The sequence below is a fragment of the Hippopotamus amphibius genome, chromosome 2, assembly GCF_030028045.1.
Source record: "Hippopotamus amphibius kiboko isolate mHipAmp2 chromosome 2, mHipAmp2.hap2, whole genome shotgun sequence".
NCBI lineage: Eukaryota > Metazoa > Chordata > Mammalia > Artiodactyla > Hippopotamidae > Hippopotamus > Hippopotamus amphibius.
This window is the reverse complement of record NC_080187.1, coordinates 143807435-143823374: the sequence shown is the minus strand read 5'-3', so window position 1 is coordinate 143823374 and position 15940 is coordinate 143807435. Positions and strand designations below refer to the sequence as shown.

The window sequence follows — 15940 nt, the reverse complement described above, 5'->3', positions numbered from 1 at the left end:
CTCCTGCCCTGGGCGCTGAGCGGCCATCGCTGCAGAGAAGGCTGCTGTGGTGGGCTCTGGGTTTTGCTGTTGGCACGGGGAGCCGCCGGCAGAGACCTGGACACTGCGCAGCTGAGCTTTGGTCTGGAGCCACACTCCAGGCAGAGGGGAGGCACTGCCCGGTCCCTCCCTGGCTGGCGGCCTGGACTTGAGAACTCAGAGGAAAGGCTCTCCTGCCTTCCCGCAGCTGCTCATGTCTTCAACAGCCCTTCTCACTCCTCAGAGGCAACAAACATGTATCCCAAACACCATCCTGTTGAATTTCTGAACTATTAACATAAATTTGCAGCAAGCGTAATATTATCTCAGACCTGTGGGTAATACATTGAAGAAAAAGGGGACACACTGAAGAATCATAGAAGTGCCTTCCTCTAAAAGAGATGTTTTTAGGAAGAGAGAAAAGCCAATGTTTAGAAGTTTTCTGATGTACGTTCCCCAAAAGGTTTAAGAGTATATTGCATCCAGAAAACTAGAATGAACAGTCGTGAAGAGATACCTTAAGACCCGCCAAAGTTAGGAATGGCTTTCCTCTTTGGAATAGGCCTTGCTTTGATACTTTTCATACAAGATGAAATTTTTAGGACATTGGTTTATAGAACACTGTTTCTTTGGAATGCACTGCCTGTTATATTTGAGAAATGTCGGGCTCTCTGTCTCTTCTTGAAGCTTCACAGTTTATATTAGGGCTCTGAGAAGCCTGGTGGTTAAGAAATGTCTTATCTTTAACTCAGGGTTTCCAAAACTTACTTGATCAGAAAACCCAATTTTTACCTAACACCCATTAAAGATTTCCATCTCAAAGGACAAGGAAATGCTAGTTTTTAAGAGTTTTAAGGACAAAATAGTCACACTTAAAAATTCCACATGCCACCTATTTGTACTCGTGCGCTGAGGAAACAGGAATACATTTTCATACACACAGGGACTTAGAAAGATCTCACTCATGTACCTCCCTTCATGTTTGACTTTAAGATGTATTCTAGCAGGACATAGCTGGAAGTAAAAGGACAAGAGGAAGTTGAGTGATGTTGAAGACATGGTTGAAAAATTAGGAAAGAACTAAATTGTGTCCAATTTTATATATTAAATCTGACCCTGGCACTTGTCTTAGTGGGTGAGTTCTATTAACCTACCAGACCTGGAGTTCACGTTCCCCACCGGCTGCGTGGACGATCATAGGCCTGCCCCACAAACTCTGTCCCTGGTAGAACGTGGAGTTCCGGAGGGGAGGAGAGAGCATGGCTGCCCCCAGGCAGTTCCTGAACCCTGCAGGTGCCCTTACCGCATGGGAACAGGAAGCCAAAAGAAGAACCTGGCTGTGCTCACCAGCCACAAGCAGACAGCACAAGAAAAAGACAGGGTGGGACTTGTTTGGAGTTCTGAGGGTCAGTGACCCCACCCATGGGGAAGTGGGCCAGCAGATGTCCTATCTTATCAACAGAAGGGCTGCTTCTCTTCCTCTGGGGAAGAGTGAGTGAGAACTTTCCCTCTAACACTCCCTGAGCTGAGGAGGAGCAGGAGTCCCCTTGTCGATAGACTGAGGCAGGAAGAGAACTGCAGGGACCTGGGGAGAGAGAAGAGCCCGGGATGACTGACATTTCCACCTGGAGCACCTGGGTGGATGGCTCCCTCCATTACACATGACGAACTCTAACAAGATGAGCAGATGAGAGGCAAGATGCTGAGTGGAGTTTTACATGGAATTTGAGGTACTTTTGGTGGAGAGGCTGAGTAGGCAGTTAGAAATGCGAGCTTGAAATTCATGAGAACCGTGAGGAGTGGAGGTATGGATTTATGAGTTACTGGACTGTGGGTGATAGATGGAGCCAAAGGCAGGGTGGGACCAACCAGGGCAAGCATGGAGGACAGGACGCTTTTCCCAAAGTGGCTGCACCCAGAGTCTGTCTCCAGCCACCCGCCCTGCTCCCTCTCTACATGGTACCCATGGTACTGAGACCCTTCTCCTCATCCTGTGCTTTTGAGAGCAGTGTAAGCAGATGTGGGCTGAGAGGCTGCGAGGCCATAGAAACTCTGGGGCCATCAGGGTTGAAGGCAGAAGAGGAGAAGCCAGAAAAGGAGCTGAAAAGGAGTGCACAGGGGGGAGAAATAATAAGGTCCATTATCATGCGGGATTGTTTGGGATTTTTTTGTTTTTAATGTGGACCGTTTTTAAAGTCTTCATTGAATTTGCTACGATATTGCCTCCATTCCACGTCTTAGCTCCCTGGCCGTGAGGCTTGTGGGATCCCAGCTCCCCAGCCAGGAATCGAACCCGTACCCCCTGCACTGGAAGGCGAAGTCCCAACCACTGGATCACCAGGGAAGTCCCTGTGGAACTGTGTTTTGACTTAGGTTTACTGATGTGGTACTGGGTGAGGAGCTGATCTGGCTTGTTAAAAACCCTGTCACCTATGCTGCTCTTCTGGTTTTTTGCTGGCAACTAGCAGGCACTCTAGAAATGTTCGTTGAATTAAGTGGTAAATTGAAGTTTACAAATAAAGGTATCTTTTCTTGTTTTTAGGATGTTCTTTGGGACGTAGTAGTGTTGTGGAGTAATTAAAGCCACCTGAACAATTTTCTGAAATCTTCAGAAGAACAAATAAACCTTTTCCAGGTTCTCTTCTGTTGAATTTAGCTGTAAGCTGTCGACATTAGTGGCTGCTAACATTGGTGGTCCTCTTGATGCCGACAGTTGCTGGGGTTGAAAATCCATTAAAGTGGCATGTGGATGGTGAGAATTAGGAGAGCTCAGAGGTCACATCTCTTAGCTTTTGATGCCTCAGCCTATGCCTATTAAAATTTCAGGAATTTACTACATTTCCGTGTTGTTAATACACATCAGAATGGCTGAAATGCTGACTTACACCTCAACATTGAAATGATCGATGTTTGATCATTGCACTATTATTACACCACTGCATTCTCATTTGTATTACAGATTCCAGATAAGTGGACTTAGTGACTTGAAGGGTGGCAGTGTCCTGAGGGAAGTGGTAACCTTCTGCTTCTGAAATGAAGCTTTTCTGGACAGAGATTCATCCAATTCTGAAGGAAAGAGAAAGGCCCCGTGCCTCCTCCCTCTAGGCTTTGCCGACCAAGATGCTGCTGTGCTTCCTCAGAGGGCCTTCTTATTTCTTTATCACCTTCTCCTCTTCTGTCTCCTGTGGTGGTGTATTCTCATCTGCGCTTTGCATACATTAAGTTAATGTTGAAGAAATGCCTATTCTCCCTTTTGAAAATATCTCTGTCTTATCGCATTGACTAAGATTCAGATTAAGAAAGAAGGTAAGTAGACATGACAGAATTAATACACAGGAAGTGAAACTTGTGATCTTAATGCTTCTGGCAAAGGAAATATTTCACAAAGAGTTCATTAGTGCCCATGTGTTACTAATGCCAGCTTCTATCTGCAGGATAACTTCCTTCTCCATCAAGGCTCCCGCTTCCTCCTGAGCCCTAGCTGAGGATGGCTTCTTTTATGCAGAGTCATTGAGGATTTTTTAGCAGAAGAATAATATGATGTAAAATGTTTTAAGAAGGCTGTTCTGTGGCTATAACTAACTAAATTCACCAAAATGGCTCTGCTGTGCTCAGCATGTATAGTGTAACATCGCATTTGTTTTTCCATATTTCCATTTAATCTGGAATATGTTCTAAGGCAGGCTAGACCCAGGGAAGAATACAGAATTTATAAAATGGGGCCCCTGAAAACCCAGGGAAGTTCACATTTCTCCACAAGCCTAATGCTGCTCTCTTTTGGTTGTAAGAAACAGAAACCCTCAACTTGAAAAAAAGGAAATTTATTGGCTCATGTCACTAGAAGCCCAAGGGGCTGGATCCAAGGGTTCATACAATAGCATTGAGACTCAGTATCTGTGAGGTGCTACCTCTGAATTGACTTCCAGGGAGAGAAACCCAGGTCCACGTGGTCCCCAGGCTCACCACCTCAGCCAGGGGCACTTCTTTTCCCCCCTGTTTGTATCATAAGCCCATCCCTTAACCAGTCATAGGGGGATAAGTTACCTTGACTAGAAATGCTGGGGCTGGGTGCATGCTGTGGGCTGGGAGGCCTACACAGGGTGACAACTTTACCAGGTTTCAGGTTGGGGGTGGAGGCAGTTCTTGAAAGTAAAAGATGTTGGACAGGCAAAAAAAAGAAAAGAAACACCCCCACATGAATCATGCGAAGATGGTGCTGGTTAGAAGACAGAATAGACTTTTCCAGAGGAAGTTGATAAGACAAAGCGTGGAGGAAGAGCTGTCGGGTGTAGAGGTACAGATAGGAACCCAAAACTCAGTTGCTTAACTCCCCGCGATTCTAGCCTCTTAGTTCTGCCTCTACTTTCCATTCATTTTATTTTTCCTTTATTGAAAATTCTACTTTGATGGTAGTGCGTTTGGAGCTAATTACGCCTCCCAGCCCCTGGATGAGAGTTGGCCAAGGTAAGCAAGCCATTTTTTCAGAGATACAGTGGGCATACGCTGTTTCTGGATGGTTTCGCTTTATTTTATTCACCTTGAATATTGTTTTAGAAACTTCTAATCTAAAGCACAGACTCTTGTTTTCTCTTATAAAACTAAAGTCTTCCCATGTATAGGGTTATATGAAGGTCTAAAACCAAAAGTTATTTAAATCAACCTAGATCTTCATTTTAAACACCAATAGAAACACATTAGGAATACATTTACCAACATAATACTCTGATTCGATAGTCTTATATTTAAATATATAATGTGTCTTGGTAAGCTACTGGAAGAAACAAAGTCTTTAGTAAGCTCCTGAAACTGTAATTTGCATCGTGGATTTGAGTATTTTTGTATGTAGAGAACACATACCCCCAAATTGAGTATTTTTAAATCCTGAGGGTGACAGAATATAAAATTAACTGAGAAGATTGTTCTATCCGGTGGATGCATGGTATCATTTTCAGATCACCTAGTCAGATTTAAGAGGCATTTGAAAAGTGCGTATTGAGAAAGTTTAGCTCTCTGGGTTGAGGTCTGTTCTCCGTCCTTTCTCGGAGCAAACGCTGGCAGCACTTACTGAGGATAATGTAGTCAGGGCCTGGGAAAGGTCAGGATGAGGATGGGCAGCGGCTGGCCCCTACCTCAGGTAGGCTTTCCAGCAACCCTTGAGAATCTTGGGATCCATGGTTGTAGGATAAACACAGTATTTTATTTTAGATCATACAAAGATACCTCCAAACTGAGATTTTAAAAATTTGTATTCAAGAAAAATTGTCTCATGCTTTCTAGAACAGGAGTATTAGTTAGATTAATATTTTCATAAACTGGGTTACTGTAACAGTTATATTCCTCTTCATGGAAGTCTCTATGGGGGTGTGGCATTTCTGCTTCCAGGCTTGCCAGGCACCCCCTACGTGCACACTCAGGGTATGTGACGGGAGTAGTTTTTCACACATCTGGAGTAAGACCTCACATCCCCAGAGAGGAGTTGGTCATAGATTTGAAATATTTCAAAAGGCATTCAAAGGTGCTTGCTTGACCTTAAAAACAAAGAAATAAAACCTTGTTTTACAGACGAAGCGAGAGAGTAGCACAGACATATATATACTACCAACTGTAAAATAGATAGTCAGTGGGAAGTTGTTGTATAACAAAGGGAGTCCAACTCGAGGATGGAAGATGCCTTAGAGGACTGGGGCGGGGAGGGTGGGGGGGACTCGAGGGTGGGGGGAGTCAAGGAAGGGAGGGAATACGGGGATATGTGTATAAAAACAGATGATTGAACTTGGTGTACCCAAAAAAAATAAAATAAAATAAAAAAATAAAAAAAAGGGGAGAGAAGGATGACACATTAAAAAACAAAACAAAACAAAACAAAACAAAAAAAACCTTGTTTTATACCCAGCTAGCTCATTTGCTCATCTTGTTTGCGTGGATTTGTGATAGATTTATCATGGAAATCAGAAATCACAGGAACTGGAGAGGTCAGCTGTGCAGCTGGGTGAATAGAAGAGCCAGTTCTCAAACCCAGGCCAGAGGGTCTCCTTTGCCCCCTGTGGATTGAACTTCTTTTCTTTTTATGTTCTGGTTTTTAAAGGCAGCAGCCTCCTTGGAAGGAAGAGAAGCACCCTGGGTTCAGGCTAACATCTGCACTTAACAGGTACATGGCTTGTTTTCTAGTAGAAATAAACTTTAAAGAAGACCCGTCACCTTGATTTTCCTGATTGTTTTAATATATCATCCATTTGCCAGAGTATGTTTATATCAGTTGTGTTTATATGAAGTGTTAAGAAAGAAAAGAAAAGCAACCAAGTCTCCTACCATGTAGAGAACGTCTGCTCAGGACAGTACAGCAGTGTGAGAACATGAGGTCTGAGCGCATGACAGGGTTTGCCTCTTACTCTGTGACCTTGAGCAAGTTATGTAGCTTCCCTATGCCTCAGTTTACTCATCTGCAAAAGGGAGATAACAGTACCAATATCAAGGGATGGTTGCGAGGATTAAATAAGATACACAAGGAACGTGGGAAGCGTAAGTATTCAGTGTACGGTAGCTATTAAATGATCACTTTGAGCTGGACCCCAGTGGTATGTGTTCCACATAGGTCATTTTTTTCAATCCCGATAACATTCTACAAGAATGAGTATTATTCTCTGTTCTAAGAGATTATCAATGACTTGTCCAAGGCCACTTAGCTAATATGTGATGGAACTGGGATTTAAAAAAAAATTAGTGCAAAATTTTAACATATGCAGAAGGGAAAATAGTTTTAAGAAATCTGTGTCCCCATTGTTCAGTTTCCATCTGCACCCTCCCACCCCTCCCACCCCCAACCCACCACCGGCCAAATAGAATATTTCTCCTGTAAATATTTCTAACAGTATAAGGCTGATAGGAACCTTGGTAAAAAAACATAAATGCAATGCCATTATTACACTTAACAAAATTAACAATAATTCCTAATATTATTTAACACCCAGTCTATATTCAGATTTTCCCAGTTGTCTCTCTGCATTGGATTGATATTCTCTTGAGTCTCTTTGAATCTGTAAAGGAGCTAGAATCTGAACCCAGGCATCTCTGATCCCAGAGTCCACGCTCTTCCTGTTTTTTCATGTAGGTTCTGAACCACCTCTCACTTGTCTGACACAACACAGCTGTGGTGCACAGTCAAGCCACGTGGCTTAGTGGCCGCTGGAGGCCATCACCTGGAACAGCCCATAACGAAGCAGTTTAGGCTAATCTGAAGTCTCTCAGAAGTTCTTTTTGTGGCAGACAGTTTGACCCTTGGATGAGATAAGTAAATAATATCCCTTGGAGTCAAAGCTGTGTATAAATTGGAGCTGCCTGGGAGAATTCCAGAAATTTGCTAAAGTTCAATCGTTCCCCAAATTTTTGTCTGAAGACTCCTTTGCAATCTTAAAAACCATTGAGGCCCTCAAACAGTGTTTGTTTATGTGGGTATATTTCTTTATATTTAGCTATTGATATTGGAAATTAAATTGAGAGATTTATAGAAGATACTTAATGCATTTAGAAATAACAAAATACCAACAAACTCATTACATGTCAACATATCTTTTTTTTTAAGAAGCACAGTTATATTTTCTGAAACAAACAAAAATTACTGAGAAGAGTGGCATTGTTGCACCTTTTACAGATCTCTTGAAGATAGCTCGATTCTCCGCTTGTGCATTCAGCCTACGGTGGTATCACGTGTCACAAGGCTGCTGGAAAACTACTGTGTCATGAGAGAGTGAGAGTGAAAGGCCAAAGAACATGTTAGGGTTATTTTGAAAGTCGTTTCGACCTTGCATTCTCCCTGGAAGGGTTTGAGAGTCACTGCTATAGGGGATTCTTCATATTGGAGGAGTTATCCTCAGATGGAGAAAATCTGGTGCAGCCGCAGAGAATATACTGGTCACAGCAATCTTCTGAGTTGCAAGGAAAAATGGGAAGTTTTGTAGAGGAAGCTGTGAATCCAAGGTCTGCCTTGTTGAACCAGATCGTTATGCCATTAACTTCAAAGTGTAAGATCGTACAGGTACAAATTACAGTCTTTTGGGTGTAGTCCATCCCCAGTGGCTGTTACTGATGTGAGGGACTTCAGGTAGGTCCAAACCCCTCATTTTAGGGATAATTGTAAATTGGTTATTCTTGCTTTCTCTCCCGTTGGTAATTTTCAGCAAAGAACATTGCATTTTCACTAAGAAAAAATGGATTTTCAGCCAGACTCTCTCCTCCCCCCTCCCTTAGGACCAATTCCGACTCCGCTCTTCACACGAGTGCTCTGAGCACCAAGCCCCAGGACCCCTATGGAGGAGTGGGCCCATCGGCCTGGCCTGCCTCGTACATGGGTAAGACGCGCAGGCCCAGTGCTCGCAGCATCTGTGCCTTCTCATTCTGTCCTGTGGGAACCGGGAGAGAGAAAAGCTTAAACGGCGAGTGCATTTCCCCTGTTTGTCGTCCTCAGGGAAAAGCTCCTGGCAGAGGAGATGTGTGTATGCTCCTGATGAAATGAGAATGGCGCTTCTCTCTTGCCTCTTCTTCTGCAGATTCTCTCTTCTTGGCATCTCTTGGCCCTCAAGCTTCCTTTCTTCCACACTCTCTCATTTTGGGGCCCTCATCATTTTTACAGGGACTTATTAACAACTTTCTAACTGGTCTTCTTATTTCCAGTTTTATGTCCTTCCGGTCCAGTTTTATGTTGGGTTCTCTGACAGTCCTTTTTTCCCGTCCCAGATCTGGACAACCTGAGAAATAAAAGTAGAAGTGACAGGTGGCGCTAAATACCATCTTTCTTCCTGACAAGTGGAAGTGCCTTCTGTGGGTCCATGCCTATTACGAGTAAACCCCAGAGGGAGACTGAATCCCCCAGTGGATGGCAGCACTGGCCGAGGGCAGCCCCCCCACAGCAGGAGCACTGAGGTCAGACTGCCGGGCAGGGCCAGCAAGGAGGCTGCTTTCTGAGGGAAGGCGTACCCCTGGCCAGGAGGAGCTGGAGCTAGGCTGTTCCCCACCTTACTGCAGGTCATCATTCCATCTCCCTAGGGCCAGAGTGAGTAAAGGGGTGGAGAGAGGCCAGGGGTGACCAGGAGTGGGGAAAGATTCATGCTGTCTGCTTCCAGAGTGAACCCAAATCTGATCATATTCCTTTCCTGCTGAAAATCTCAGTGCCCCCTCCCCCCACCTCCAGGGGACAGTCCAAATCTCTCAGTTTGGAATGGCGTGGACTCCAGGATATGGCCCTTGCCCACGTCTCTCCCTTCTCTCCTCGCTCCCAGCCCCTCTGCTCAAGCCTACGAACTACTTCAGGTTCTATTAATATTTCATCCTGTTCCTATCTCTTCTCTCTTAACTTACTCCTGGCTCACCTGACCAGCACCCTCAGCTTTGTCCCCACATCCGTGGAGCCGTTCTTGACCTTCCTCCCTTGGTCAGCCCAGAGCTCGCCATGTCCTTCTAACATCCCAAAGCTCCTGCCTGTAGATGGCCATCTTGGAACCTGTGTCACTTGACTGCCTTTCTCTTGGATATGCTTCCCTCCTTCTGCTCTGAGTAGATTTCTTTCGGTCAGCATCTTAATGGTCTTACCTTCTGCACAGTGCTTGGTACCAAGGAGCCCTCAGTGATGGAGAGTGTGGAGAAATTACTCAACGGCTTACGCGTACAAAGCACACTCTAGTTGCTGACATCTAGCCTGCGCGTGAGCCAATTCTAATTCACTAAGACACAGTCCAGGCCTGCCTTCCTGGGGTTTATAACCTACTGGGAACAATGGTCCTGAACTATCCATTCCGTACACACACTGACTCTTTTTCATAAACAGGGCTCTGTGTTTGGTCTTGAAACAGGGGCGTAAATAAATCCCTGGCCAAGATAATAGTAGCTTTTGTAGTTTTCTTTACTTTTTAGATAGTTTAAAGCCTAAATAGTCTCTGTTCCTCCTGAGGAGAACATTCCGGGTCTTATTTCCTTGCACGTAGTGGGGATGGGATTTAATTATCCCTGTATTTGTTGTAATAATGCTGTATTTGTTCCCTTGGTGAAATACAGAGATGCTACATTTATCCACACTGTTTGTCAAGTATGAGCTCCTTGTTTCCACACCTGGGGATGTGAGGGTAAAGCTGGCAGTTATGCTGGAATTGGAGGTGGGTCCACTGCTCACCGCTTAGAGAAGCAGGATATGTGGGAAGATGGAGTAGTTTAGCTTCTGTATAGGTAGAGCATAGGAATATATAAGCCTAAAAGAAGTGCAGCAAGCTCTTAGCCTCCCTGGACTGGGAGGGAACCAGACTGATAGGTTTTAACCTGGAACCCCAAATAAAGAGCTGCATTTCTGCCTCTGCCATTCCTTCATTCGTGCTGCCCTCTGTTTAAAGTTTATGCTTCTCTAGAAAGGGCCAAGGCCGAGGGAGAACAAGGAAATCATGGGTAACGAGATTTTGAGGCCTGCATGCAGAGAGAAAAAAAAAATAACTAAAGAAAGTGATTAATCAAGTGAAGTATTTATGCTGAGTGACATTGCCTGTGAGGGAAGAGGTGAGAAATGTCAGAAGGTGTGAGTGAGGATGAATAAGAAAAGCAGAAGGATGTCAGTGTGGATCCTAGGAGACAGAGCTGTACGGAAAGCAGAAATCCTGGAGCAGAATTCCTGGGTTGACTTTAGAATCATGGCGGTCACTCATTTTCAAATCAGCAGTTAGAAACCGTTGGGCCCCAATATCTGACAGCTGTGGAAGGTGGGCCAACCTCCAGCTTGAATGTCTGAACTGTGTGCCTGCTTCTGCACAGTTGCCTTGCAAGTATAGCAGAACTCAGAAACACATCCAAATATGGATGTGTTTACTTGGGAAAGCCAGTGTGTTTAAAATATTATTCAAGTCTCCAAGGATAGGAATTATTTCTGGAGAATTATATTTGTTGGTGGGAGCTTTTTTAAATAGTTTCATGTATTTTCCCCCGTCATTCATTAAAGTTTTTCATTTTCTTTCCTTTTGGATTTTAAAAATATCAACTAGCTTTGCAAAAAGGTATTTCTTATTATAGGACCAACCAAATAAAGTCAAGATTTAAAAAGTGATGGGAAAATATAATTGAGGCCCAGAACCAGGCTCCGTAGCAGAAGCAATACCCGCTCTTTCCCTGGGAATCTTTCCTGAACGTAATGATGTAACCGCAGTTAATATTCCCACTATTTTTTTTTTCTTTTTTGGGTTACGGGCAGATGATAAGGGAGCATCAGCACAGCTTAACTACATAAGCAATAGCCTGTGATACATTCATGAGCAGAGATTTGTGTCCCAAGAAAACAAAGCCATTAGACTGATACATGGTTAGTAATTTTCATAATGGTTATTGAGTTGCACAGCAATTAGGCATGCATGGTAAGTAGTTGATGTGAATGATAGAAATAAACTTTTATACAACCAAACAAGATTTTTATAATTTCTCTCTTCTTGTTTAATTATCCAGAATTTATAAAGAGAAATGTTGATCATTTCCCTGGCAGCATGTGTGGTTTAATTATCATTTCTCTGACAGACGCACGCAGACACACACACACACACACACACACACACACACACCCTCCCCCGATGGGAAAGCATGAGAGCACTCTGTGACACGTGCCGTGTCCCATAGCCTAGGACTGTCCCTAACCCCTCTCCATTCCTCACCAGCCAGTAGAGGAGGGGGCTGGGGTGGTTCCTGCCCTTTCAGGGAGCAGTCTGAGCTATGGGCAGAAGAGGGCGTGAGAGTTGTCTTCTTTGCACCCAGAGCTGTAGATGCTGAGTCTCACCAGCTTTGAGAACTACAGCCCTGAGCTCCTCCCCAGGGAAAGAGGCCTGCCTTGGACCTTAGTGACCTTGCCAGAGGCAATACCGTTGACCAGCACAGTTAAGGTTTAAAATGCAAATAACCCTTGAAAGAAGCTTGACTGCACACATAGGAGGAAGAGGGGGATGGCAAAAGTACCCTGGATCTAAAGAGAGGCAAAAGTGTCACCTGGATGATAGGAGGGCCCAGAATGGGGTGGCTGAAAAGCACCCAGGAGGCTTCTTTAAGGACACGCTCTGGTTAAGGGATCTACCCCCTGCCTCCACCTCTAATCAGCAAATCAAGGCTGTGCTAGGAGCTATTTTAGATCCATCAGGCATGGGAGGTGGGGCGAGGGAACATGGTCTTGGTTACACTCAGGAGGTCAGCCCGCAGTGGCTCTGAGACCTCGAGGTTTCTCAGAACCCAGATGCAGCCTTGGTCGTGGCTGCTCCATCCCCTGTGGGACTGATACGAGTTTCCTCCGTTTCTAGATATCCAGTCACAACTCGTTCCTTTTTATTTTTATCCCTTTATTTATAGTTGTATCACATGGTATTTTTTATCCAGTAGTAAAAATCCAGGCCTGGATATTTTGGTTATACATTAGCCTAGTGCTAACGTATCAGTTATTGCCACCACCATCCTTCTAGTTACCTAAACTCTAAACCAGGAGTTAGTTGTCTTGAATTACTCTCATTTCCACACCCCTCACGTCCATTCAGTAGCCAAGTCCTGTTCCTTCCTTGCCTGCAGTGTATCTCAAATCTGCCACCTCTTTTCTGTCTACACTGCCAATAAATGCCCCACTTCTTTCCTTCTTGCCTGGACAATTACAGTGGTTTTCCACTTGGTCTCCCTGCCTTTAGACTTTCTCCTTTCAATCCATTTTACACTCTGCTGCAAGAACAGTCTCTCTAAAGCTTAGCTATAGTCGTGTCACTTCTCTAACCAAAACCTTCTATTCCCTGCATCAAGCCAGCCTCCTCTCCCCTTCCTCCCATCCTGAGCTCCAGCCAGACCACACTGTTCTCCACCCCTGCTGTACCTCCCCCTCTTCCTTCTCCTGTCTTTACACTGGGGATCCCCTTCCTCCTCACTTCTGAGTGTCTAAACCCCTCCAGGTGCAGCAAGTTGGACATTCTGAAGGCACACAGTGCCGGAGTTCTGGTTCGAACTTCCTAGCATGTGATCTTGGGGGTGATAACAGCCCCGGCCTCACAGGGTTGCTGTGGGGATGACCTGAGATCATCCAAGCGAGTGTCTGGCACGTAGTGAAAAGACAGTCTTGTTGGCTCTTGTTATTATCATCCTTGTCATTGTCCTTCAGTGCCTGACTCAGGTGCCACCTCCTCCATGAAGCCCTCCTTCTGTCCCAGTCTGACAGAGAGGGTGGCACTAACAGAATACTATGTGGGGTGTCTGCTGGCCCCTCGGGCACTTCCACGAGGTAGCCCTTAGCTGAGTCTTCAAGCTCCAGGGACAGGTCTGACTTAGTAGTTAAACGGAAAACTGGCCTTACTAATTAAACCTGGAGTGATTGGTGCCTCAGTGATAAAGACGGCCTTCAGCATATTGTGCTATAGCAGATTGCTGTGTCACACTTCATTTTTTTTTAAAAAGGTCAGTTTTTTATTTTATTCATTTAGAGAAAAGCAAAACCTAACATATATTAGACACGTATTTTGTGACTATAATATGTCTTCATATATTTCGTGTATTGACAAACCTGAGGATTAGAGAAATGGGTAATCTTGCCCACAGTGGTGCAGGAAATTCATGAGTGATTAGAACTGTGGGCTCCCAAGGACTGTCTGACACTTCAGCCAGGAAGATCTGAAACGAATGTTCTATTTTCTAGTAAAGTGTGAGGGTGTAGGAGGCACAAAGATAAAAGCGCAGAAGGCAGTAGGATGAGAAGAACAATACAGAGAGTGACAGTACAGTGTAATTAATGCTGTGATAGACATACTTTTGGGTATACAAGGTAGGATATCAGGAATATTTTCCCCTAAAAAAGAGATAGCTAAGCTGAATTTTGCTCTTGGCCTCATTAAAGGCGTGTTGCTGTCTCTGAAGGATCTTGTAGGACTTTTGAAATATATTTGTGGTCCTTTCTGGCTCTGTGCTGACAGCAGTCCTCCTGAACCTCAAACTTCATTTTTTATCTGCAATAGAGTAGTCACTTTTTAGTGATCCAGATGGTCAGGTTCCCAATATGAGGGTCCCAGGGAAACCAAACTGTGAATCAAAAGCTTCTCCCCATCCTCCTGCTGTGCTGATTGTAGAGCCACACCTTTTGTCCCTGCACCTGTCTCCTAGTGTTCTGTTCACACTGCCCGTCTTTAGCAGACATGTTGGACCACGAGGAAGTTACAGCTTAGTCCAAGTCTCTCCGAAAGACCATCTGCAGTAAAGTCCTCTAAACGGATTGTTTAAAATGCAGATTCCTGGGCCCATTCTCACAGCTTCTGAATCAAAATCTGTGTGGTTGGGGCCCATGAATCTGCATTTTAGCAAGCTTACCCAAGTGGTCTTTATGGGCACTAAACAGAGTTTTAAATCACTAATGTGGATTCTGTTCCTATGGGCCTAAGAGAAATGCTGTCTTTATGAGTGTGTTTAATTTTTAATTTTAGTGCTTCTGGGGATTCTCAGTATTACCCAGCCCCTGGGCACCACTCAAATCTTGCATCTTCTGCCTGTGTTACAGAATTTGCTTCCATGCTGTCTCCTCATCTACACTGTATCGTCTGGCCACATCTAGCAGTCAGTGCCGGAACTTAATGATGTTAAATGAATGGTTATTAGACATTTGGCTTAAGTTTTATAGACTAATCAGGTTAACTTATAGGTTAAGCTTACTCAGAAACATATTTAAACCTGACATAAGCTATATTTAAAGGCTTGGAACTTAAAAAAAAAATTGTCCTGACCTTGTACTGAAAACTCACGTGGTATATTTGATTGCTCCACGGAGAATGCTGACATATTACATTCTTGGCACAATTATTTGGTTTTAGCTTAGAGCAATAGGATGTATACTCTACTTGTCATCTGCAATATATTTTATGGATTAAAAGTACTTTATGGAGTCAGAATTTCTTACAAGTCAAATTTTTAAAACTTTGTGAATAGCTATCATATATACTATTTAAATTGCCTGAGACTCCAGGTAAGTTTCTTTTTTTTTTCCATATACATTCATTTATTTTATTTTTGGCTGCACCGGGTCTTAATTGTGGCACGTAGGATCTTCGTTGCGGCATGAGGGCTCTCTGGTTGCGGCATGCGGGCTCCAGAGTGTGTGGGCTCTGTAGTTTGCGGCACACAGGCTCTCTAGTTGTGGCTCCCATGCTCAGTATTTGCGTCTCTCAGGCTTAGTTGCCCCACGGCATGTGGGATCTTAGTTCCCCGATCAGGGATCAAACCTGTGTCTCCTGCATTGCAAGGCAGATTCTTAACCACTGGACCACCAAGGAAGCCCCAGGTTTCTTTTTAAAATGACTATTTGCAAGAAATACAAATAACAATATACAGCATGGAACTTCCAGTGTATTCCTCTAGACACTCGTGGTGAGTATGAAACAGTGATGTAGACTTTTTTAGTTACCTCCCCTTTCCCCCACGATACAGCATTTGGAAGAGAGTTTCGATCTGTATACTTCCTTTCTTAGTGATTTGGTTATAGGTTCTCAGACTTTGTAAATTGTTCTTTCAGGACAGAGGCAGTAAAAATCTTTAAGACAGAGATAATTTTAAAGAAAAGTAGATAGGCACCAACTTTAGAATTGAATTAACCATATCTATTTTAATTTTAGTGTAAATGCTAATGCACTTTGAACATCATTGTACCAAAATTGTCTTGGAATTTTCAAAATTCTATTTCAAATCAGAAAGACAAGACTTACTAATTCATGAATAAATAAAGATAAAAGCACCATATGAAAGTGTTTTTTTTCTTTCCCACTAGGTTTCTGTGATGGTGAGAACGACATACATGGGGAAGGTATGAACTGTTTTTACCTACCTGTGCTGAGTGGGATACTGACTGTGGTATTCATAACCTTCTTTCAACATCTGAACTACTTAATACTCTGCTTTCAGGACTTCC

The 15940-nt window shown here is 43.9% G+C and overlaps 1 protein-coding gene across 3 annotated transcripts in view; it reads left to right on the top strand.

Annotated features, from left to right (window-relative positions):
* CRTC3 (CREB regulated transcription coactivator 3) overlaps positions 1 to 15940 on the top strand; it is a 95457-nt gene that overhangs the window by 59342 nt on the left and 20175 nt on the right. For all 3 annotated transcript variants that reach the window (XM_057721753.1, XM_057721752.1, XM_057721754.1), the window contains exons 4-7: positions 4421 to 4482; positions 6104 to 6166; positions 8263 to 8363; positions 15800 to 15835. In XM_057721753.1, the coding sequence (XP_057577736.1) occupies positions 4421 to 4482; positions 6104 to 6166; positions 8263 to 8363; positions 15800 to 15835 (262 nt within the window). The remainder of the gene's footprint in view (positions 1 to 4420; positions 4483 to 6103; positions 6167 to 8262; positions 8364 to 15799; positions 15836 to 15940) is intronic.